We start from the raw sequence: 27232 nt of genomic DNA, 5'->3' as shown, positions 1-27232 counted from the left end.
TAGGGGGTTTGTCGAATCTGACAGGGGTTTCGGTATTTGGTTAGCCCAATGGCCACTGCATTGCCCCACGGAGCTCGATTTTTCATTTTTGTCACAAGGTCACGAACTTAGAAAATTGCGAATTTTGACTTAAAAATTTTTCTTCTCTGAGGGGTTTGTCGAATCTGACGGGTTTCGGTATTTGGTTAGCCCAATGTCACCTGCATAGCCCCACAGAGCTCGATTTTTCATTTTCATCCCAAGGTCAAGGCCACAAGGTCACGAACTTAGAAAATTGCGAATTGTGTTTTTCGGGGGTAGCCAATTTCAATTTGCATCTTCTCCTAGGGGGTTTGTCGTAGCTGGCAGGCATTTCGGTATTTGGTTAGCCCAATGGCACCTGCATAGCCCCACGGAGCTCCATTTTTCATTTTCGGCACAAAGTCACGAACTTAGAAAATTGCGATTTTGACATAAAAATCCATCTTCTCTGAGGGTTTTGTCGAATCTGGCAGGGGTTTCGGTATTTGGTTAGCCCAATGGCACCTGCATAGCCCCACAGAGCTCCATTTTTCATTTTCGTCCTAAGGTCAAGGTCACAAGGTCACGAACTTAGAAAAATGCGATTTTGACATAAAAATCCATCTTCTCCGAGGGGTTTGTCGAATCTGGCAGAGGTTTCGGTATTTGGTTAGCCCAATGGCACCTGCATAGCCCCATGGAGCTAGATTTTCATTTTCCTCCAAAGGTCAAGGTCACAAGGTCAAGGTCACAAAGTCACGAACTTAGAAAATTTCGAATTTTGACATAAAACTCATACGACTGCCCAAAATTTGAGAGCTGGGATGACAATATTTTTTTTATGCCTAATCTTGAGATCATTCCCCACCTAAAGTCTTGAAACCATTTTGCTCCATCTCGAACACCTTGCCTGTGGCGCCCCCTTCAAGTTTGTTTTTACACTGATTTCATCAAAGTATGGATAATCCGAGGAATGCGAAATGCCATATAGCCAATATGACATTATATTGTTCCAGAGGAAGTTTTGCACCAAAGGTCATAATCCTTGACCTTTGACCTTTAAAGTTCACAAAGGTAAAATTTTCAAAGTTGTGGGAATCGAACCGGGTTTTCGATCTTCTTCGACGAACTAACTCCATTCAGCTATAGCACGTATCCTGTTTCCTAATTTTAATGTCCACAACATTGTTTTGTGGCCTTCAAAGGTTATGCAAAGGTCAAATTTTTAAAGTTGTTGAACGAAACCGGGTTTTTGACATTTTGCAGTTAATAACTTGTCACTCGTACCACATCATGTTGATCATCATGTTGTTTTCTTGTTGTTTTCTGTTGTTTTCTCATCATGTTTGTTGTTTCATGTTGTTTTCTTCACAACAACATCATGTTGTTTTCTGGCTCTCCTGAGGGTAGATACACACTTGTTCCGAGCTTTGTCGAAAGAACTGAGTTTGCCCTCAGTTGGGTTTGCTTTCCATGAGGCAAAGGCAAGTTGTTTCAGGACAACTGCCTCGCCACAAGCTTCAGTAAACCAAGGGCGGGAGGAAGGGTAAGACAACTGAACACGAGAGGGGATAAATCTGTGCATGAGGGAGAGCAAGTTTCTTTGAAAGAATTCCCAGGATGAGTTGATGTTTGAGAAAGTAGTGATAGGAGACCAGTCTGTAAGTTTGATGGCTGCTCGGAGACCCTGCCAGTCGGCTTGAGTGAAATGCCAGACTCGACGGCGGTGAGGTGGTTCTCTGATAACAGCCAGAGAGATGTCCACTTTAACAAGGACGTGGTCAGAAGAACCAATTGGAGCGAAGGAAGAGCAGCAGATATTGTCAGGGAAATTTGTCAAAATCAGATCCAGAAGAGATGGAGTACCATTGGTTGAGATCCGGGTCGGGAAGTTGACCGATTGAGTCAGTCCCAATGAGTCGCAGAAAGCTTTTGCTGAGGTGCCATGGCAGGTGAGAGAGGTACCCACACCTAGCCAACTGGTGTGATGACAATTGAAGTCACCACATAAGAGGAAGAGAGAGTTTGGATGAGAAGATAGAAGATGGTCCATGTTTTCGGATAGTGAGGTGTAGATGGAGTCATCACTGTTCGGTGGACGGTACAGTACACATATAAACATGAGGTGGGAGTGGAGGGGAAGCCGAAGCCAGAGGTATTCCTGGGGGTGTGGGGGAGTGAGAGCAGTGCATGGAGAGTGAGGAATAGAGTCTTTGATGAAGATCTTCACAATCTGCTAAGATGTAATTCTTTCTAACAGTTATCTACACTTAACCATATTATATATTGTATCAAATATAAATATATATATATATATATATATATATATATATATATATATATATATATATATATATATATATATATATATATATATATATATATATGTCATATATTTTTGTCTCATCAGACCATACAATTTTTGACCTCATGCTCTCAGAGTCTTTCACCTGCCTTTTTGCAAACTCCAGGCATGCTGTCATGTGCCTTTTTCTCAGGAGTGGCTTCTTCTGACCATTCTCCCACAGAGCCTGGATTTGTGTCATGCTGCAGAGTGCTGTTGGGCTTCTGGCAGGTTCTCCCATCTCAGCCAAGGAACTCTAGTTCTGTTAGTCAGAGTGATCATTGGTTTCTTGGTCACCTCCATGACCAAGGTCCTTCTTGCCCAGTTGTTCAGTTGGGTTGGACGTCAGCTCAATTTGCTCTTGGGAACTTTTAACACTCTAGAATTAATTTTATACCCTTCCCTAGATCTATGCCTCCTCAAAATTATATCTCGGAGTTCTACAGACAGTTCCTTGGACTTAATGGTGGAGTTTCTGCTCTGACATGAACTGTCAACTGTGGGACCTTATACAGAAAAGTGTGTTTCTTTCTCAATCATGTCCAATCAATTGATTTGACTACAGGTGGACTCGAGTCAAGTTGTAGAGACATCTCAAGGATGATCAAAGGAAATTGGATGCACCTGAGCTCAATTTGAAGTGTCACAGCAAAGGGGTTGAATACTTGTTGACACAAGACATTTCAGCTTTTCATTTTTAATTAATTTGTAAAAAATTCTGAAAACTTATTTTCATTTGTTCATTAATGGGTATTATATGTAGATTAGTGACAACTATTTTAAATTTAATCCATTTTAAATTCCAGTTGCAACTCAACGAAATACGACAACAGTCAAGCGGTGTGGAGAGAGAACGAGAGAGAACGAGAGAGAGAACGAGAGAACGAACACGTGGAGTGTGACAAGCACTCCCCGATCCCCGTTGGACATAGTCCGAAACCAAAGCGTCACATTCAACACATAGGCCTTGGCCCAGCAACTCTGTGAAACAGACAAAGATTACATGGTCAACATCAGTTAACCATCACATGGAGCCACCTGTCCTGATTTTGGGCTTACTTGCCCTCATTAGGACAGCATACCGGTAAATATCTAACCAACAATGACCACATTCACCATTTATACATCAGACGCACCTCCTGACTGTTATGGTGGGCAGAGCCGCAGATCATGTCTCACACGGTAAAACCGCACAATCCCCAAAGAGCATCCGTCTGTCTGCCACCCAGACAATTGTTTCCATGAATTCAAACAGAAGGCATGTGATTTGATCGACAGGTGAATTGAAACATGTGGAGTGTGACGAGCCCTCCCCCGATCCCCATTAGTCCGACACCAATGTCATTGTTCCTCTATCACCAAACAATGAAACTGTCATTATTCAACTGGAATGTGTTTTTGCTTGGATAATGGCGAATAAGCTGTCACTGAATGTAAATAAAACCAACTGCATGGTTTTTAGGAATACAATTTATATGCTGCCAGAAACCCATTTTTATTAAACAAACAGGTTTATGTAAAGTAGAAAACACCACATTTCTTGGTGTTTTAATTGACCATAAGTTGTTGTGGACAATATATGTGAGTAATTTATGCAAGAAAATTTCTAGAAGTGCTGGCATTAATAATAAATTAAATAACTTTTTTCCCCCAAGAAATACTTCTTACTAATTTTTTCCCATAAGAAATACTAATAAAATTATTTAACTTATGATTAATGGCAGCAGTTCTAGAATTTTTTTTGCAAAAATTATATTCTACTCTGATCTTGTCTCAACTGATTTATTGCTTACTTGTTTGGGACAATTCCTTAAAGTTGTAGATAGATAAGATTTTATTGATTGAAAAAAGTTTTGAGATTTATTTATAATAGAGGTTATCGATCTCAAAGAAACTTTATTTCTTGAAAATTCAATTTTAAGACATAAATTAATTATACTTGTTTTATTTGGGAATTCTTATGTTCTAGTGAGGTGGAAAATAATTCCCAACTAACTTTGTGCAATTGTTTATTTATAAGCATTAAGTCAATGGTTATTCTACAAGACAAATCAGTATGTTCCACCTTCCACGAATAAGAACAAAATCTGTAAAGAAAACTCAAATTTCTACTGGACCACAACTTTAGAATTCATTGGATTTGAATCTTAAGTCAACTTCTGGCTTCCATAGATTTAAGCGCAAGTTGAAATCGTTATTGTTGAATACAGTAGCCTCCACAAGTATTCACCCCCTACCAATAATGCCACATTTCGATAAATTACGAATTATGTGAAAACATTTTCTCCAAATGAGATTTTTATTCGTAACTGAAGAGGTCAAACTAAACACTGTTATAGTTGACGGAGGTTATATGTCAGAAATATCAACAAAAAACATGTACTCTTCAAAAATCACTGGCTGTAAAAGTATTTAGCCCCTGAGGTCAGTACTTGGTGGAAGCATCTTTTGCAGCAATGACTGCTATGAGTCTTTTTGGGTAGTTCTCTACCAACTTTGCACAGTGAGATGGTGAAATCTTTGCTTTTATCCATGTGCCTGCAGTCATTAAGTTGCTTTTTTTGCAAACTCCATCGGAGCTTTTAAATGTGTCTTTTTCAGTAATGGCTTCTATCTTGCCACCTGTCCAGAGAGGCTGGCTTTGTGAAGGGGACGGGATATTGTTGATTGATGAACACTGATCCCCATCTTGGACATAGAGCCTTGCAGATCTTTCAAAGTCATTGTTTGATTTACAGTGACATCCTGAACCAATTTACTGTTTGCCTGGCTGCTGAGTTTGGATGGGCGACCTGATCTGGGTGGAGTCTAGATGGTATGATACGTCTTCAACTTCTTAATGATGGATTTCCCACACTGAAAGGGATAATGAGTGACTTTGAAATCTTCTTATAACCCTCTCCTGAATGGTGTTTCTCCACCACATTATGTCTGACTTCTTTGGAAAGCTCCTTGGTCTTCATGTTTGTCATGTTGGTTGACCGAGTGAGTCGTATCTTAAAACCCCTGAGATAAATGGGAGATTTAATTTTTTTAATAGTTAAACCACTGATCACACACAGGTGAAACCTATTACACTTATTCTGTAACCTTTCAAACAAATAATTTGCTCCTAAAATGATTTGGGGTTAATTAAGGAAAGGATTTGAATACTTATGGATCTGAGAATCATCTGATTTTCTCTGTTAATTTAACTTATTCACATTTTATCTACATTTTAGCTTTATCACTTTGGAGTAGTTTGTGAAGACCCTTTATATTAAATTTGATTTGAAAGCGTCATGAAATAAGCTCAGGTGGCATCAAAATGTGAAAACTTGGGAGGAGGGTCAATACTTTTGCAGGTCACTGAAGGTGTAGAATCGACTCATAAATATTTTATTGTGTTTATGAGTTTTTGAAGTAGGTTATTTTCAAGACAATGGTGTAATTTCTGTCGGTCTTTGCTGGACCACCCTCCCTGCCCCCAAACCCATATTTTGCCCTCTTTTTCTCTTACTCCTTACTCCTACATTCTAATCCTATCTTTATTATTAAGTATATCTAACTAATTGGGTTCTGCATATGACAAGTCTATTTTGTTTTTACAGAGACTCCTTCCTCCACACTCATTAATTATTATTATAATCTAATTTGTCATTTTCGATGGATTCGGACGAAACTTGGTGGGCAGGTTTGGTATGTAACAAGGAAGAATTAATTCGATTTTGGTGAGGATTCGGATCCAGATCTGAGAATTTTTAAAAAGTGATTCTGCTCCATTGAGTGATAGGGCTAAAATGATATATAGCACGATGTTTCAAAAAGTTATCAACGGATTCGGACAGAACTTGGTGGATCAATTGGTTAGATGACAAGAACAAGCTCGTTAAATTTTAGTTCAGGTCCGAATCCAGATCTGGCCTCTCAGTGGGATAGAAAACGTAAACGAATCAGCCTGGCGGAGGTATGCGCTCTACTGAGTGCCCTTCTAGTTTTGCTTTGTGTGTGCTTTTGTGGACTCCTTTGGTTGTTCTTCATGAGAATGTTTTATTTATTTTTTTATGGAATTGTGGAAAAAAATGTGCTTGTAATTTGAAACATCGATCCTTTGGAGATTGATGGGCACAGTTATATTGATAGGACTTGTAGGTAACTTGTGTGTGGATGGATGATGGCTTCTGGGGATGGTGCAGCACAGGAATGGTGAGCTGAATGGCATCCTCCTACACCAAAGAGTCTTGCGTGTATTCTTGTGTGTATCCTCATATGTGTACCAGCTAGCTACACAAGCCAGCCACAACACCGAGCAACACCAGCCAGCCACACCATATTGTGATATCAGCGAGCCACAATGACTAGCAAGTTATACCACAAGAGAAAATTTCCATTGATAAGAAACACAGATTGCCATGCTCTGATGTAAGAATCCACCCACCAAACATTTCTGTGTTGTGGATAAAGCTCCATTCAGAATACAATCAGGATGTGAATGGCAGGCATTCTCATAAATGCTGAGTTTGTAGATGGATAGATGTGAAGTTGAAGAGTCATTCAGTGGAAGAGAACAACAAGATAGTGAGACTTAAACAGTTCTTTGATATATTTTTTTTACCATTTCCCTCGAAATTCCAGTAAGTTTCCTCGAATTATCCAAATCAAATCCACCCCCTCCTTCATATCACGTTACAACCAACAATTCTGCAAACGTGGTTTGCTGAGGAGTAGAGATCATTGTTTGAAGCATGCTATGATTGGCATTAAAATGGCCATTATCTCCATCTATATTATTGACAGATTTCAGCAGAGGGCAAAGTGGCACGTAGCAGAGTCGGCAGAAAATAAATGTACAAATAAAATATATAACAAAAAGCCTTGAGGCCCATTGATGTTTTTGAGGTGCCTGGATGCTTGTGATGCTTTTATCGAAGTGTAATCCTGCAAGATCTTTTATTTGTGAAAAGGATTTGTACCTTCAAACATTAGCATTCTGAGTCCATAAGCCAGGACTTAATTTTAACCTCTTTCTCTGGTTGGTCATTTTGTCGTTATGGCTGACTCGTTTGAAATATGATGAGAGAATGTTGGTCATATCATATTTTTTTTCTTGTTGTTCACAAGGGTGAATAACTTTTTAATCGCATGTTATTACCACAAAACAAATCACAGCCTTATTCGGTATTTTCTATAGTTTAGCAGCAAGAAGGTTAAATTTCAAAATTATATTTGATTATGTGGATCATTTAAGGCTTCAGTTAAGGTTTGCATCATATCTGAGAAAGGGGTTGCTTCAGTTGTTTGTTTCCTGATTGAATTGGCCATAGGTTCCCATTGTGTACAGCCTTTTATGGCTGCTGGTTGCATCATTGGTTAGGGGCACGGCTATGCCGCTGATGCAGTGCCCCTATTACCAGTACACTGGTGCTCATTTCACCAACCTCAGAAGGTTTATGACAGGTTTATGACAGGTTTATAACCCCCTGGTGTTAATTCAATGGTTGAAACAGGACTCAAACTCAAGACCTTAGGATCCCAAGCCACCACCCTAACCACGAAGCCAATACCAGGCTTTTGGTAATAGGTTAATCATCAGTTTAAATTTTTTAACTTTCTTGTTAAACTTAAATTTTATTGTCATCAAAATTATCAGTTGGTCATAGAGGTATGATGGGCCCAAAGAGAGTTTAACTGCAATCCTTGAATTTGCTGTGAGGACTTCAAGAACCTTCATTGACAGATGTACATATATAGGCATGAAGAAAGTTTAAAGTTATGGAAAGAGAGTCACACACACACACACACACACACACACACACACACACACACACACACACACACACACACACACACACACACACACACACACACACACACACACACACACACACACACACACACACACACACACACACACACACACACACACACACACACACACACACACACACACACACACACACACACACACACACACACACACACACACACACACACACACACAGTTTGACAATAAAGTTCCAGGACTGATACTTTTTTCTCTCGACAGGTGGCAGCACTGGCTTGGATTTCCTAATTGGATGTGAATCTTAATATTCCTGTTCATACTGTGTTAGCCGTCATATCGATTGGCCATGTTTTGTAGCCATACTGGAGTTTTGTTAAAATTACAAGTGTTGCAATTATGTTCTGAAGATGAACGACAAATTTATGGAAAAGAAAACCATCATCAGGTTTTTGGTAAAACTAAACGAAAGTGGCACGGATATTTCGAACAAGTTGAAGTTTGTGTACAGGGAAGATGCAATGTCACGATCACATGTGTTTGAGTTGGCCAAGAGGTTTCAGAAGGGAGAAAGGACGTGAATGATGACGGACAGTTAGGAACGCCCATCAATTGCCAAAACGGTGAAAATGTCGAAAGGGTGAGAATGTTGGTCCAATCTGACCAACATTCAAAACTCCAATGAAAGGAACTCATTTTGCATCAATAGAAGAACTCCAGAGAGCCGTGACCAATGAGCTTAAGGGCCTTGCAGCCAATGACTTCCAAAAATCCATAAAACTCTTTTCTTCATATTTTATTTATGGTGACGGGATATTACGAGCACATCATAATATACCATATATAATATGTACAGGAAAAATAAAACTTTTTCAATTACCCCTAATTATTTTATATACTGTACTTGAAGTTAACTATGATATTAAATTGGCTTTCATAGAAATGTGAATTATTATCTACCTATATTGCTCGCTTTTAACTTCCAACAAATGTTTAATGGGGAAATAGCATCACAAAAGTGAAAGGTCAGCGGTTTGACTCTGGGAGGTCAGAGGTTTGATCCTCAGCCTTGTCATACCAAAGACTTTAAAAATGGTACATGCTACTTACTACCTTGCTTGATGGATCGAGCACAGACAAGCAACATTGGGAAGGCAATGGCAACCGCTCCAGTAAAACTCTTGCCAAGAAACAGCTTCAGTCGTACCAACACTCTGTAAAGATTATCGTACATCAAATAAAATCAAATACAGTATATATATTTCCATGTGCACATTGTGTGACATGAATGTGCACACAGGTTCAAAGTAACCCATAGCTGTAGAGATGACAAAGTAGGAAAAACGAGGAGGATGTGGGAGGTAGTGAAAGGTGGGGGACGGGGCGGAGAAAGCAGACAGGGAGAGGGAGCTCAAATCCAGTGAGAAGCGGAATGACGAGAGGAAATGCAGAGTATGTGAGAGAGAAAGAGTGAGAGGGAGATTTATTATGATATCCTGAGCTTTATTTGGATCACATCTCTGTTTCAACTCTCATCCTAAAGATTTACAGGTAAGGATTACATAAACCTCATGCAAGGGTTTGAGTGTTAGATGGATTTATGATAAAACTGGTACAGACCTGAGGATGTCACAGTGCACCATTTGAGTTTTATGAAGGACATTCTATGAGTTAATTTTTAAAAAAAAATTGTCCTTTTATGCATGTCCTGTCTGCTTTCCAGATTTAATCTGCTTTGATTTAGTAAATTGTACAATAAAGTTTCAAAACTACAGTATTTTAATGTTGACGTGTTTTTTTTTAAACCATTTCATTCCTCCCAATGCTTTATTTTGCCTAAATTAAGAGCAGAAATTCTGTTTTATGTTTTCTAATTACTATATCAATTCATTTTGTCTCTCATTCATTCTTTAAATCTTTGCACATCTCTGATTGATGGTACATTATGAGCAGTAAACCCCTCTCCCATATCAATGACTTATTCTGTTTCAGCCTTTCATATATGGGGCTGTAATTAATGTTTCGCCATGAGTGATGACAGAGTTCCTCATATTATGTCTACAGCACCTATCATTGGTTTTCATATTTCTTTAACAAGTGTGTTTATGCTTTGGCTGTTATTAATGTGATGGAGGTTTACTTGACTTTGCAACACAAGACAGACATCAGTCAAACGAATTTTACATTCACTGCAGTTTTCTCTGACTAGCAAGGACTTGTATGGATTTCAACCCGAAACACTTATCGAATTGCCACTTACTCGTAGATAGGTTGGGGATTAGATTGTGCACGTCACATACAAGAAAATGAAATTAGGAGATATTGGTATGCTTTGACCAGGTTTACAAAGACTGGAAAATAAACAAACTAAAGAAAGCAAATGTGATTGCAACTGGGATCCCAGCACCCTATGAGCTGTACGATCAGATGTCGTGGATTCTCTTGGTGAGGCAAAAGCCACAATGTATTTATTAAAGATGTATGGAAGTCTAAAGGCAAATTTTAGAAGGGTGAGGAGGTAGGCACATGGTATATAAATAAAGGGCTCAGAGGAAGTGATTGGATTTATTTACAGTCGGTCACAGATTAACTGTTTTCATTACTTCTGTTTGATGCACGGTTTGTCTGTAGTCAAGTTATATTTCATATCCAAACTGTGATTAACATCACGACTTTATCAGCCTAACCACTTCCTTGAGTTTCCCACGAGGTTGCCATCATCAGGCCTCTTGAGAAGTTATTTATTTTAGATCCTTGTATACTTCCTCATGTTGGAGAGTAAATGACCTTCACAACTGCAACTGCTCTTTATATGCACTTACCCAGTGATTTGAACACCACATAACCCATATTTATTTCATACAACACATTCATCACACAGGGAATAAATAGGAATAAGGGTACATGCACTTATTTAATTATTATTTTCAATGGCTGTGTCGCTGAATTTCAATGATTCCTTAGGGAAGAACTTTAACCACAACTGTTTTAATGTTGAGTAAGAAATAAATATTCTGGAGGTCATTCAAGTTGCTGCTGATGGTATTGAATGATTGTGATACGTGGTTTATATTTTGGATTTCTATCATTCCATACTAGTTCGCGGAACGAACAATAAATCAGATTACAGACCTCACAAAAATAATTACCCCACACGCACGAAGTGAAAAGCATGGTTAAAGGAATTGGTTCACTTTGTCTGTCTGTCTGTCTATAAACGTCAGTGTATGATTGAGGAACAACTTGATTTCTATTGAATGTTTTATTTTGAACACGAATTGGAAAACAAGCCTGCAGTTAATTTGTACTATGGCTCCGAATTTGTCTCGATCACACGTGCACAGAGGAGTGAGATAATTTCATTTGTTCTGTCTGCCTGCCTGGCAGTCAAACAAAAATTGAAAATCATTCCAAACAGGAAACACTCTTTTTAAGGACATAATAAAAGACACATGCGACAGGCATGAATAACTAATGTAACGTGCTAAATAAGGTGGTATAAAAGACGCTAAAGCAACGACATAAACTTCCAGAATTTTATTTTTAACAACTTTTAAAATCTTTATTTATTTAAATTGAATTATATACTTCAACACTGCAGAACGCAAATTGCCATCTTGGCACTTTCAAAACCCTTCCGTTAAGTAGCACTTGGACAAAATATTATGGCATTTTACATCATCTCGACCAATCAAATTTGTTGCTTGTAGACCCCACCCTTGGCCTTATTACTCAACACTGTGCGGGGTAACGTGTTCTATAAACTTTCTAGTTTCTGTCTGTGAGTGTTGTACACCGCTCCTTCCCAATTCCATATCCAGGCAGTGCACGACGTTACCGCCGGGTGGCGAAGGAAGGGAGTACTCAGTTTTTACTCCACCTTGTTTTTTTTTCTTTCTTTCTTGTTTGTGTGGGCAATATCTCAGCCATCCTTTTAGCTAGGAAGTTGAAGTTTGGAGACAAAAGTGAAGATGTGCTTTGGCAAAAATAATCCTTTTAATTTTTTGATTGATCAATTAATTGATTAATTACTTAATTGCCATCGATTTATTAATTATTTATTTTGTTTCGCATCCTGGCAATATCTCAGGCACCTTTTGAGCTGGGAAGCTGATATTTGGACATGACGGTGACCAAGTGATTTGGCGATGAAGAGTATTTTTGATTTAATTAACCAATGAATTATTCATATTTTGATGAATTAGTTAATTTTCAAAAAGTTCGATTCAGATGAAACAGTGGTGGTTTAGGTATGCAATTAGCCAATTGATGAAGAAATTAATTACTTTACGATTTTTATATATGTATTTTAATTATGCAATTAATCAATAAGTTATTGTGCACAGCTTCCTCCCAATTCTGTCTCCATGTGCTGCAAGGCGACATCACCGTGCACCTAAGGTGCCCCGGCAATGTCGTGTGCTGGAGGATTTGTTATCACCATCGCCGAAGGAGAGGGTATTGCGTTTGGGTCCCCTTTGTTTGTTTGTCCTCACAGAACTTTCATATTTTTCTTCGCAACTGCTTGTCAGTTTGAGATGAAATTTTCACCATAGGTGCAACTACTCATGTTGAATGTTGTGTCATAAATATGACATCATAGGTCACGTGGTGTGGCAGCCATGTTGGAAAAATGGAAAAACTTTGGAACTCTGTATCTCCAACTGCACCAAGGAAAAAATTGAAACTTGTCACACGGCAAGTACTCCTGGGGAATAAGAGTGATTTTTTTATGATGTCATAGGTGCCTTCATTATGAAGTCACAATTGCATATGTTGAACGCCATATCTGATGAGTATTAAACATTTTGAGGGTCATTTTCGGATAAAATGATTAACATAAAAAAATAATGACACAATCAGTCACGTGATTCGGCAGCTATATTGTTAATAAAAAAACATACAAAAATCTTCTTCTCTTAAGTGGCTGAACAGATCGAGGCGAAACTTCAGAAATATGACCGCCTATCCATGAGGAACAAGAAAAAGAGCAATCAGAGATTGCAAACCCTCGCCAGGACTTGTTTTGTGTGGTGCATGGTATGGTGTGTGTGTCATTTTGTGTGGTGTATTTTATCGTACCTAATTAATAAGAGACTTAATTAGAACTGCCACTTTATAAATGCTGGCAATGATGACTGGTTCAGCCATTTCAGAGATGGAGATTTTTGAAGGTTTTTTTTTCCAAAAATGATATGGTTGCCGAATCACCTTTTTATGATGTAATATGATTATGATTATGTTGCCGATTTATGATGTAATAAAAAAATTTGTGGACCATTTTATCCCAAGATGACCCTCAAAAATTTTCATACTGATCGGATGTGTCGTTCTACATATGCAATTATGGCATCATAACAAAGGCACCTATGATGTCATAAAAAAATCACACTCATTCCACATGAGGAGTACTTGCTATGTGCCAAGTTTCAATTTTTTCCTTTGTGCGGTTTCAGAGTTACAAAGGTCCAAAGTTTTTCCGTTTTTCCAATATGGCTGCCACACCAAGTGACCTACGACGTCATAATTATCATTTAAACATTCTAGATGAGTATTCACACCAATGTTGAAAATTTCGTCTCAATCTGACAGGTGGTTGCGGAGAAAAACACTAAAGTTCTGTACAGACAAATAAGAAGACGTCGTGCAGAGCATGATACTTGCAAAATCCATAAAACAAATTTGACCTCAAAAATAATTAGTGGTTGAATTCAATGACCAATATGCGAATCCTCTTCAAATTTTGGTTCGAGTGGTGGGCTTTAGATTCTTGGGTCCTGATTTCAAATCCCGCTCACCTGTTGAATTAATACCAGGTGGGGTTAACTCAGCCTGCCACCCTTCTGAGGTCGGCAAAATGAGTGCCAGCATGCTGGTATACTGTGTCGGAGTGGCGACCCGTCCAGGATTGTGCCCAATAGCCAAGGAGAATGCTTAAGCAGCACCAACGCTCTGCACAGAGTATGGTCCCAATCTCCTCCTCCTCTTCAAATTTCAAGTGCATCAAATGAAAATTGCCAATTTTAGAATTTGGCCCATGTTGACCTTTTGGCCTATGTGGACCTCCAAATGAATCGGTGGTTGAATTCAGTCACCTGAAATATAAATCCCCTTCAAATTTAAAGTCAATCAGATGAAAATTGAGGATTTGAAAGTACCCCCCTAGTTCTTGGCCTTTGGCCTATATTGACCTTTTGGTCGATGTTGAATACAAAAATAATTCACCAGTTAAATTCATTGACCAAATGTGCAACTCCTCTTCAAATTTCAAGTCAATCGAATGAAATTTGACAATTTTAGAAAGTCAGCTTATGTTGTCCTTTTGGCCTATGTTGACCTCAAAAATAATTGGTGGTTGAATTAAATGACCAATATGCAAATCCTCTTCAAATTTTGGTTCAAGTGTTGGGCTTTAGATTCTTGGGTCCTGAGTTCAAATCCCGCTCAGCTGTTGAATTAATACTAGGTGGGGTTAACTCGGCCTGTCACCCTTCTGAGGTCGGCAAAATGAGTGCCAGCATGCTGGTATACTGTGTCGGAGTGGCGACCCGTCTAGGATTGTGCCCAATAGCCAAGGAGAATGCTTAAGCACCCCCAACACTCTGCACAGTGTATGGTCCCTATCCCCTCCTCTTCATCTTTCAAGTGCATCAAATGAAAATTGCCAATTTTAGAATTTGGCCTATGTTGACCTTTTGGCCGATGTGGACCTCCAAAATAATTGGTGGTTGAACTCAGTCACCTGAAATATAAATCCTCTTCAAATTTCAAGTCAATCAGATGAAAATTGAGGATTTGAAAGTACCACACTAGTTGTTGGCCTTTGGTCTATGTTGACCTTTTGGTCGATATTGAATACAAAAATAATTAGCTCGTTAAATTCATTGACCAAATGTGCAACTCCTCTTCAAATTTCAAGTCAATCAGATGAAATTTGACAATTTTATAAAGTCAGCTTATGTTATCCTTTTGGCCTATGTTGACCGCAAACATAATTGGTGGTTGAATTCAGTGACCTGAAATGCAAATCCTCTGCAAATTTCAAGTAAATCGGATGAAATTTGACAATTTTAGAAAGTCAGCTTATGTTGTCCTTTTGGCCTATGTTTACCTCGAAAATAATTGGTGGTTGAATTCAATGACCCTGAAATGCAAATCGTCTGCAAATTTCAAGTCAGTGAGATGAAAATTGAGGTTTTTTTTGAAATACCGCCTTAGTTGTTGACCTTGGGACTATGCTGCCCCTTTGGTCCATGTTGACCTCAAAAATAACTGGCTGGTTGAATTCAATGACCTGAAAAAAAAATCCTCTTCAAATTTCAATTCAATCAGATGAAAAATGAGGATTTTAGAAATCTCGCCTAAGTTGTTGACCTTTGGCCTATGTTGACCTTTTGAAGTATGTTGACCTCAAATAATTGGCTCGTCGAATTCAGTGACCTGAAATATAAATCCTCTTCAAATTTCAAGTCAATTAGATGAAAATTGAGGATTTTATAAATACCACCCTCGTTGTTGAACTTTGGCCAATGTTGACCTTTTGGCCTATTGACCTCATAAACAATAGGCTTCTTTCTTATGACAAACTCTACGATGTGGTGAAGTTTCGTGAGGATCGGTTTAAAATTGTGACCTGTTGGCGACAAACACACGGACACACGGACACATGGACAGACGGACGGGCGGACGGACAAACAGAATAACAAAATCGATTAACCAATATACTTGAAAAATCTTCAATTTTGCAAGTAACAAACGGACCCAAATGCAATACCCTTGCCTTTGGCAAGGGTAGCAAAAGGTTCGCATGAATGACATCATGGGTCATATGGTTTGGCAGCCACATTGGATTTCCTTGAAAACTAAAACCCTAAAACTTTACCCTAAAATAAAAATCTTCTTCGCCAGAACGGCTGGACAGATCGAGGGCGAACTTCACACAAATATTCCCCAAGCCTTGCATGTACAAGTTTATTAATGAATATAATTGATGTCACATGGTTTGGCAGCCATATTGGATTAAAGAAAAATATTAAATAACGTTTTCTCCGGAACCACTTAATCAATTGATGTGAAACTTCACAATTAAGATGTAGTAGCGATTGGGAATACATGTTTTAAATTTGAACTTGATTGGACACATTGTCCTGGCAGCCAGAATTATTTAATATTTTTTGATCTGGGTTCTTTTTTTTATTCATTTTTTTTTGTGAAAGGCTCACTTGGCTGTGCCTGGATGGGTTTGAGGGTAGAGGAGTAGCAGCTGAAATGTGAATCCTATCCAGGTTCTTCCTGATGACTTCATCTTTGCTTTTGGATTTTTTTGGGTTCCTTCTGATGACTCCAATATCGGACTGTACATATTTGGTCTTCCCTTTGGTTTTAATTGAATTTCTTTTAATCCAATCCTCAATTCAATTGAATAATTATGAATAACCTAATGGGTTTAGGGTCAGGTGTCCAATCAAAGTGGGGTTGCATCAAAGCATGACGTCTTGGTACCCGGTGATCACTGCCAGCAGTTATAAAGTGGCAATTCCAATTACGTCTCATTAATTACGTAACACATCAGTACATAAAACTACACAAACACCACACAAACCAATTTCCGGCGAGGGTCTGCAATCTCTGATTGGTCTTTCTAGTTCATTTATTTGGCATGGGGGCAGTGTACTTTGAATGTACCTCGACTTGGTTCATTTTTTCTCGGAATCCATCCACGTTCTGTAGGCATATTGAAATAATTGTTTCCCTACTAAATTTGTTATGTTGGAGGGAGGCAAAGTCTTTAGCATCCATGGTTGGTCCAAAAAATTTACATCGCTAATTATATACAACATCAGAATAATCAATAAAAATACTGATTCGTAAAAGTCTGCCTGCAGAGGACAATGTGTCTAACACAGGCAGTGCACAGACCAGAAAAATAGCGTTATAGTGGTAACCAGTCCTATCCACTCAAATATCAACCAGATTGTATCAATAATGTTTGCACTGAATTATGATCAGATTAATCTAAACATGAAATGAGAATGAGTCTCAACACTGAACATGTCATCAATTGATTTCTCGTTTCCGTGGCCAGAATCAACTTCCAATGGTGCTCGGATTGCAACCAATTGGCCAAATATTTTGTGCCTGTGATAGATCCATAACGGAATGAAACTGGGATTTATGTTGGACATCATCATCATTCATTGTGCAGCACGAAGCTGCTGGTTTAAATGATTGATGGAAGCATGGCTGTGAAGGTGATGCAGTGCCCCCCACCCCCAATTTTTTGCAGGAATTTGTAATTTGTTCAGGGTGCTGGTGATAACTCGCATACTCTTCGTGAAGGACACCCTGTGATCTTTAACGTCCACCAACTAACGTCAATAAACGGGACGCTCGGTTTAACGTCTATCCGAGAGACGTCGCACACATTGATACCTCGCCCTGCTCGCGCAACACAAGGATGATAGTTTATAACTGGGTCCAGAATCAAACCCTGGCTAGATAGCTCAGAGGTGAGTGTACATCCCTATATACTATCCTGCCAGCCCGGGATTGCAAACGAAAGATGGAGAAGAATGCATATAAGTGTAAATTGTGTGCTATACTATTTCCTCTGGGGGTCAACCTGATATCATTGAAAAAAACATTGCTGTGAACATTCAATCAAATCCACAGGACTATGTCACTGATTCACTACCATTTATTTTAGAATCACACATCTACATGTTGGTAGGTGTGCACTACAATTTTGAGCTCTCGCTATTCCCGGTTCACTGATTACACGTCACAGTTACTCATTTTCACTCCATCAGTGACGTGTTTCCTAATATACTCTTCCTTGCTTACCCCCTTTTACTCTTCCTAGAGAGACAACACAAATAACCAGCTCATCAATACCTAAAATACATGGATGTCTGCCATATCTTATTTTGCTATTCTAATATATTTTTCTTCCTCCTTCCTACAGGAATGTCAAACATAAATCCTTGTCCCTCAAATTCTACATGGGACCAGAACTCTGGTTTGGGTTTTGGCCTTGTCCCCTTTGGGCCCTTCGAACATTCCACTCCTGCTCCTCCCTGTGCATCCATTTCCATCATTTTTCCATGCATCATGCTATCTGCTGGTCTGTCTGGAAATATCCTTGCCTTTGCTACTGTCTACAGGTAAAACAAATAAAGAAATAAATAGATTTTATAATGGAAAAATGAATGAATAAATAAACAGACCCGAGCATTAACATTGTTTATTCTGCATGTACTTTAATTTCATACTGTAATTTCATTGATCTCCGGCATGTATCTTGATTAACATTATCCTTGTTCGAGTAAACAAACCCAAAAGTTTATTGTGCAGAGGTAAGATTGCTCTCACCCTGTGCTTCCTCGACATGCCTCGTTATAAATCTGTAGAATCTCCTCATTATTTCACAGGACCTGAAAATAATTAATAATAGCATTAGTTATGCAGGACCTGAAATGTAATTCTTCTGATATGGGCAAGATGGGAAACCACTTACCAATTCGAACGAGGTGCGTATTCACAAGGCACATCAAATAATGCACAAAGGGCGGAGGAGCTCTTTGTGAGCCAATGGGCATCCATATCTAGTGCCAAACTGTGTCTGCGGACGTCCTCCTGCATTTGGGTTACTTCTTATTAGGAGGTTGGTGGCAGGATTTGTACTCCGGCCACCGTAAAACCCTTCATTCCGCAAAACACAAAAACGCGAAGAAATCTCAAAACCCACTCCATGGGAGTACCTCCTGTGCAGCTTCCCTTTGCAGGTCAGCTCACCGGATGACAGGATTGGGGCAAAGCCTTCGGGACCTCCAATATTTGATGATAGGAGGGAAACCACGTGGTAACATCCCCAGTTCAGATTGCGGGAGAGTGTGTCGGAGTGGTGCTGAGGTGTCCTCCAGCAGATGGCGGTCTCCTTGGGTTAACCTGAGGCGGTCCCTTTGGGTGGGTGCCTGGAATGTCCTATCCCAAAGAGAGGATGATCACCTGTCTGTTATCATTCATCTGAGCTCAAGTGTTTGGAGATCGGTATTGCAGCACTCTCTGAGGTTCGGAGATCGGATTGCGGCGAGATAATGGTGGGTGGGTACACATACGATTGCTCTGGTTGCTCTGATGGTTACCATACTCAAGGAGTTGCTGTAGCTGTGTCCAATAAGCTGACTCCAATGATTATTGAGGTAACACCGGTCAACGAGCGTATTATGAGACGAAGGATTCATCATTCCTTAGGTGTCATTTCCCTGGTCTCTGTTTATGCTCCGACTGAGGCGAGTGATCTCACCGTGAAGGATGCATTCTACGCCACGCTCGAGTCTGTGGTTGATCAGTGCCCCAGATGAGATACACTTCTAGTCTTGGGGGATTTCACTTCATCGACTGGAACTGAAAGGGATGGTTATGAGACATGTGTTGGTCCCCATGGGTCAGGAACTATGAACCAGAATAGCAATAAGTTCCTTAGCTTTGCAAGAAGTCATGGACTTAGGGTGGCTGGTTCATGGTTTCAGAGCCCACAAGCTCATCGCTGGACTTGGTATTCCAACGCTGGCGGTGTGGCAAAGGAGATTGACCATGTCCTCGTTGACGGTCGCTGGAGGATGATGCAGAACTGCAGGGTCTACCGAAGTGCCCAGTTCCTCAATACTCAACACCGGCTTGTTGCAGCAACTCTGAAGTTGCACCTTAAATACAGGAGAATGGTAACATCCCAGCCTAGGCTGGATGTTGGCAAGCTCAAGGATGAGAGGGTAGCTGAGTAGTTTGCGAACAGGCTGAGTGGAGATTTGAGGAGTCTGGGTGCTTTCGGAGGTCCTGAAGAGTTGTGGAGTGCCTTCAAGACCACCGTCCTTGATGTTGCCGGTGGATGTCTTGGAACTCACTGTAGGGCAAAGAAGAATTTTGTCTCTCAGCGGACACTGGATACCATTGACCAGAGTCGCAGGGCCAGGCTGAATGGCAGAGCTGAGCTGTGTAGGGACCTGAGGCGTAAAACTGTACGTGCACTAAGGGTGGACAAGGAGGCCTATGTGCGAGGAATCTGTGAGTGGGTAGAGCATCACCTGTGGTCAAGGTATTCTAGTCCTGCTTACAGGGGAAGTTGCGCATTGCGTTCATCCAAGCCCTTCCCTCGGTGTACTGCAGTTAGAGCAGAGAGTGGTAGGCTCTTGACAGAGGACTCCGAAGTGAAGGCCCGCTGGGCTGGTTACTTTGAGCGGTTGTACCAGGCTAATCCACCAGCTGTCGAGTTGGATGTCAGGGGTGTTACAGTCCCTGTTGCTGATCCTCCAATCAACTGTGGTCCACCTTCAGTTGTGTAAACACGGGCTGCGGAGAACCGGTTGAAATGGGATCAAGCTCCAGGCATCTGTGGCATCCATGCTGAACTTCTCAAGGCTGGTGGAAATGCTGCACTCATGTTGTTGCATGCAGTTCTGTGCTCTGCCTGGAACACAGGCATCATCCCCACTGACTGCAAGAGGGGCCTTGTTGTTCCTCTCTGGAAAGGGAAAGGTGATCGCCAAGACTGCAACAACTACCGAGGGGTGTCGCTGCTCTCAGTGCTGGGCAAGGTCTTTGTTTGGATAATTCTTGATAGGGTTCGCCACCATCTGCTTGAGCACCAGCGTCCAGAGTAGTCAGGCTTCACACCAAAGAGGTCAACGATTGACCGTATCCTTGCTCTTCGGGTCCTCAACAAACACAGACGAGAGTTTCGGCAGGGGCTGCTTGCAGCCGATGTTGATCTCTGTAAAGCGTTCGATTCAGTGAATCGGGATGCTTTCTGGAGGATTCCTGGTCTTCATGCGGTGCCACCAAAACTGATCGATGTGATGTCTGAACTCTACTCTGGTACTAAGAGTGCTGTGAGATGTGGTGATACCAACTCTGACTTATTTCCATTTGTTACTGGAGTTCGTCAGGGGTGTGCACTGGCCCCCACACTTTTCAGTACTTGTATGGACTGGATTCCAGGGAGGATGTCTGAGCGATCAAGCTGTGGTGCATCGTTTGGCAATGTCAAGATCTCTGACCATGATTTCACAGATGATGCAGTCATCTTTGCGGAGACTTTAGATATCCTCTTTGGGGCCCTCGAGGTGCTGAATGAGGAGTCGGAGCTGCTGGGATTATGGGTTTTCTGGGTCAAAACTAAGGTCCAGGCTTTCAATAACATCTTGGATGCCGCTGTCCTGTCTGTGTCTGTTTGTGGTGAGGATGTTGATGTGGTGCAGAGATTCACTTACCTTGGCAGTGATATTCATGTCTCTGCCGGCTGTGAGTCAGAGGTCAATAGACGTCTGGGTCGGGCCTGGGAAGTCATGGATTCACTGGATAATGAGGGTGTGGCGCTGCCAGTACTTGTGTGGGATGACAAAAGTCCGAGTCTTCAGGTCCTTGGTGCTTCCAGTCTTGCTCTATGGGTGCGAGACTTGGACTCTGACCAAGGATCTGAGATGGAGACTTAATTCCTTTGGTACCAGGTCTCTTCGGAGAATCCTTGTCTCTCGCTGATCGGACTTTGTGTCCAACGAGCGGTTAAAGAGAGAGACTCAGATGACATTTGTTACCTGCATCGTCCGTGAGCGTCAGCTGCGGCTGTATGGACATGTGGCTCGTTTTCCTGACACTCATCCTGCTCACCAGATTCTCTCAGCGAGCGAGTCTCGTGAGTGGAGGACGCCAATGGGCCAACCACGTGCCTCCTGGTTGCAGCAGGTTCATCGGCATCTCAAGGAGATGGGGATGGGCTAGGAATCTGCCTGGGGGATGGCCAGACGGAGGCCACTCGAGTACCGGCGGAAAGTGGACGCAGCGACGCACTGCTCTGGCGTGTGCTCCCATACCTGACCTGACCTGACATCAAATTATCAATAAAAGCACAGAAGAGCAGATTCTCACTCTTAGCACTTATTGCCCCTTCTACAATGTTAGTTATTGAACTAAACCCATGACATGTACCTTCCGAGGTGCAAAAGAGGCATGCAAAGAGGCAGAGCATGGCATTTGATCGGCCTTTTACTCTCGCTGGCACGCATCAACAGACATACACCAATCTCATAATGGGAAGAAAATGACAAAGAAGGAGGGGTATGCAAAGCAGAAGGGTGTGAGTGCGAGTGGGTCAGCATGTGCTATGTAACTTTGGAGGAAACATGTGATGTGTGAATGTAAAACATTGCCCACAAGGGTCAAAAGGCAAATTATCGATAGCTCTTTCAAATGGTCATGCTCTTTCTGAGTTTTGGTAGACAAATTTAGGAAATAATTAAGGGAAAACAGGAGACGTGTACGTCAGTGGAGGAGCTATCTTGCCATGCTGGCGACCTCATGGCCTGTACGCTCTCATGCCTCTTCCTTGTGCACGACTCCTTGCTGTGCCTTTTATTTAGCACTGTCTGGCGCAGCTCATCCTGGTTCCAGTGCAAATGGCAATGATGGTGGTCACTCCTCTGTACGAACAGGCAGGCAGGTTTCTCCAGGTCCCCATCGCGTTTCAACAGCCACGAATGGTCTAGTGTTCCACCTATTAAGCCGATTGAGTGGGGTGGAGACTCGATGGAGCAAAGTTTGTAGGAGGTGGATATCCCAGGAGCAAAGGTCATGGCATGCCCTTTGACCTGCCACAGCACGCCTTCAGTGATGCACTCACCAGCTAACGCCCCCTTTACTGTCAATCGTTTCAGGGTATGACTCTTCCTTCTCAATGGCGTTTCCCACCCAGCGGTCTTTCCTGCCAAGCACTTTCAAAAATTAAGGTGGGGAGTTCTTCACCTAAAAGTAGATGGGATTGGGGGGGGGTCCAAATGGTCCTTTTGGAGAGACGTAGTGAGAGTGTGAGATTTGTCAGGATTGAAAGACATGTTCCATGTGTTGGACCAGTTTGTGATTTTATCCAGATCTGCAGAGATCGAAGAAGCTGCTGCATGCCGGTTTGAGGGATGACAGATGTCACGATAGAGGGTGAAGTCATCAGCAAAGAGATAACGAGGATTTTCCAGAGAGTCGGAGAGATCATTGATGAAAACCAGAAAAAGAACAGGGCCCAGAACGCTGCCTTGAGGAACTCCAGCCTGGACAGGAAGAGGGGATGAAAGAACTCCATTTAGGGCCACACATTGACTATGACAAGAGAGGAAGTCTGCGAGCCATGAGTGGCCTTGGATACCAAAGGAAGAGAGTTTGGTGAGCAGGGTAGGGTGCCAAACCGTGTCAAAAGCATGCGATGTGTCTCGGGATATGGCTCGGATTTCATTTCTGGCATCGAGTACCTCCATCCATTGTTAGGAGAGCAGAAGCAGCATATCCTGGGTAGAGTGACCTGGTCTTAAACCAAATTGATGATCAGAAATCAAGTCATTGGAGAAGAGGAAGGATTTAATGTCTGAAGTGATGATGGATTCCATAACGTTACTGATGATTGGGAGAAGGCTGATTGGTCTGTAGTTGCAGTGATCTGTTTTTGCAACTTTTTATGCAGAGTGGTAATGTTTGCTGATTTCCAAGCAGATGGCAGATGACCTTGGGCAAATGAGAGGGTGAATAGAACAGAGAGAGGGTGAGCAAGAGCAGAGGAGCAGGTTTTTAGGACATGTGGGCTGATGCCATCTAGAATGGTTGCAGAATCAGAGTCGAGGTTTGACATCAAGCTCTCCACCTTGTCAGGAGAAAAGGATACAGAGTCCACGAACAGTTGGGTGCGACTGGGTAAGGTGGGGACAGAAAGCGATGGGTTTCGGACAATATTTTGATGCAAACACCGAGTTTAGGCATTCAGCCTTTTCATGTTCGGTGTCAGCTGTGCGGCCATTTGAGGTAAGGGAGGTGATGGAGGAGGAACATACACCAGAAACAGATTTGATTAAACACCACCAGGATTTGAACGAGGGAGAGATGTTTGAGAGTTCAGACTTGAGATTATAAAGATGTTGTTTTCTGGCTCTCCTGAGGGTAGATACACACTTGTTCTGAGCTTTATGGAAGGAACTGAGATTGCCCTCAGTTGGGTCTACTTTCCATGAGGCAAGAGCAAGTAGTTTCAGGACAACTGCCTCACCACAAGGTTCAGACGAGAGGGGATAAACGTGTGTGTGTGTGTGTGTGTGTGTGTGTGTGTGTGTGTGTGTGTGTGTGTGTGTGTGTGTGTGTGTGTGTGTGTGTGTGTGTGTGTCAGACAGACAGACAGACAGACAGACAGACAGACAGACAGACAGACAGACGCTAAACATTACCTCGACGTATTTCGACTTATGAGTAACTTACAAGTAATGTGTGTCAACAATCGCGTAACATGCCTACAACACGTTACTCATAGGTTAGAAATAAGTTTCGGGTACGCTAATCATTACCTCGACGTGTTTCGACTGATGAGTAACTTACAAGTAACGTGTGTCGACATGTGTCAATGATCGCATAACGTGCCTACAACTTATGGCCAGCGTATGCGGAGCGTGTGAGTCATACGCTGGCATACGTCGAAAATTTTTGAGCATGTTAAAATTTGTCGACGAGCTCGGCGTACTACGCCATATGCCAGCGTGCTTCAGCGTGCTCTTAACATATACAAAACTTTCCCATTACGTATCCGACATGTTCCAGCGTTTTAGACAAATTTTTCATACGTCGGCATACGCTGGCTAAATCGTCAAGGTGTGACAGCCCCTTTAGTGTGGTCTGACGGAATGGTGTAGGTGTAGTTGATGTATCTTGATTTAGTCTTGGTTTGTTTATTGACCCGACAAATAACTGTTGGAGTTGCGCTTCGCACAAAGAGCATCGTTAAGCCAGCGATCTCATCTGCCGGCATTAGTTGTTGTGCGTTGAAGATTTCATGGTGCCTTTTACGAATGGTAAAAGAGTTATCACCAGCACTCTGAGCAAACTCCAAATTATTGCCATCGTCAGCCAAACGTCAGTCCTGGACAGCCTGTTCGTGAAAGACTTGGACCAGTAAAACTTTCCTCGGCTCATCCCATGAGGACGGAATAATTGGGCCGTTAAAGAGGCAGAAATAGTCGCTGAAAGTTTTATTTCCCTTTCCATGGATGGCAGCAAACCACCACGGTACATACGTGTCAAGAACGTTTCCTTCCTTTGCTGGATGAAGCACAAGTCATGAATTGGACAAGTGTTTAAATTCTGTTGTGTTTTTTTTTTTTTTTTTTCGACGTCATACAAATAATAAGACAATAATCCCATAGAAGAGATCAATTCAATTAACTCTGACTTTAAAAGGACTCTCAACAAAAACATCTGGTCTCTGATTCTAAGATTTCTTGCTTCAAGCCATTATCCTTCCTCTTTCCATCAATACACCTTAAAGAGAAGAACCAATCAATGTATCAATATCTCCATGACGTCACAAAGTCTCTCCATTCCCATCGGATTTTTTGACCTGAAATCTTCCTCATCCACAAGTAGCAGGTTGTGTTATTATTTGTTTGCTCCAATTAGAGGATTGCTAACCATTGCAACTGTGATTGAGGTTGAAATGGTTCGATTATAATCGGTCGAGACACTGATGTCTGACTTTTGGACCAACTTCACCTGAAGTTTTCTGTACATTAGTTAAAACTCGAATCGTTTGACAGTTTTTCTGACTCCTACGAGATAATTACAACACACCCAGTCTCTTTGGCAAATTCACACCTCTGCACAGAGAATTTTTACATTCTCATTCTTTCATAGCTTTGGCCTCGGTCAATCGCTACTTTCCTTCCCTCTTGGTGAAGTGAGACTGAAATGTTTGCTGCAAAAGCATAAAAGCGGATTCAACATTGATGGTATCGGAACAAAAAAGGCTCTTTATCAACATTTTCAAACATGCACTGATTCAAACCCGAATAGAAGTCGATTCATTTTGGTACACTCTAACCCGATGAATTTTATGAGGTTTGTGTTTTTCCTGTTACCATATGTTGTTTGTGAGAAACATAGCAATCACAGAGGCAGCTGCTGTAGAATTTGCATCAGGTTCAAAGTTGCATCAGATTTGACCTGGACTTATATTTCGAACAAAATTTGTTCTTTGTCACTGTAGTCCTGGGAACAAATACCCATAATCAGGTGTTTCCTGCTTGCATGGGAGCACGTGCTGAAAGCAAGATGGTGGTAAGTGAGGCAAAGTGGATTGGAACTGCAAGTTATTATTACATTTTTTGGTGAACAAAAATATTGTAGTTGTTGAAACTTCTTGGCGATTGAGTTGAACATACGGTGATCAGATTGCCTGTGAAGGACATCAGGTTAGAAAACTTTGTTCGGGCAAGATTTTTGTTTGGCAAACGAGGCTATTAAGAATGATTTCCTGCACTGGCTAGGTACCTACCCTAAATAATTCTACCCTGAAGACGTACGAAAACTTCCATTCTGATGGGACAACTGTATGTTCAAGGGTGGAGAATACCTTGAAAATAACTTGAACAACACTTCGTAGAGCACGTACCTGTGCCAGGCTGAACAGTTTACGTTTTGAATCCCACTGATAGGCAGGATCTGGATCAGGAACTGAAGCAAAATCTAATCAGCTTGTTCTTGTCAAATACCCAACTCATCCATCATGTTTCATCCGAATCTGGCCGTAACTTTTTTAGATATCATGTTTTACTGTCGGACCTCACCATTCGCGTGGGATATGTTCCTGAAAAATGCCGCAAATGTTGAATCCGCGAATGTCGGGGCATTATTTCAATGGGGAAAGGGGGGATTGGTTCCTGGCGATTTGATTAGTGTTTTATTAGGGAAAATCAAAAATCTTGTGAATAACCGCAAATACGCTCGTGAAAACATTTAAAAAAGGCAAAAATGTGGAAAAACTAGGAAGATCCAAAAACACCTGCGAATATGCCCACACAAACCGAATACGCCCACAAAAAATTGCGAATACACCCACAAAAAACCACGAATATGCCGGCAAAAAATACCGCAAAAACATGAAAAAAAAATGCGAATATGCCAGTGGAAGACTACAAAAACACGAAAAACTCATGAATACGCAAAGCACAGTGCCACAAATGTAGAAGCAGGTCACATTTTATGAACCGCAAATATGCGGAGTATGTGAATAGTGGAACCGCGAATATTGGAGTCTGACGGTCTATCATTTT

At 41.3% G+C, this 27232-nt stretch overlaps 1 protein-coding gene across 2 annotated transcripts in view; it reads left to right on the top strand.

Moving 5' to 3' along the window:
- LOC147025226 (prostaglandin E2 receptor EP3 subtype-like) overlaps positions 1–27232 on the top strand; it is a 71855-nt gene that overhangs the window by 20661 nt on the left and 23962 nt on the right. The window contains exons 1-2 of one of the 2 annotated variants that reach the window (XM_085885981.1): positions 9543–9656; positions 18070–18268. In XM_085885981.1, the coding sequence (XP_085742107.1) occupies positions 18072–18268 (197 nt within the window). In that variant the 5' untranslated portion in view covers positions 9543–9656; positions 18070–18071. Of the gene's footprint in view, positions 1–9542; positions 9657–18069; positions 18269–27232 lie in introns of those variants that run through there. The other variant, XM_085885980.1, reaches the window with a different exon arrangement.

The sequence above is a fragment of the Eptatretus burgeri genome, chromosome 6 (assembly GCF_056783735.1).
Source record: "Eptatretus burgeri isolate ZD-2024b chromosome 6, Ebu_testis_v1, whole genome shotgun sequence".
Classification (NCBI taxonomy): Eukaryota; Metazoa; Chordata; class Myxini; order Myxiniformes; family Myxinidae; genus Eptatretus; species Eptatretus burgeri.
This window is presented reverse-complemented; position numbering and strand designations above follow the sequence as displayed.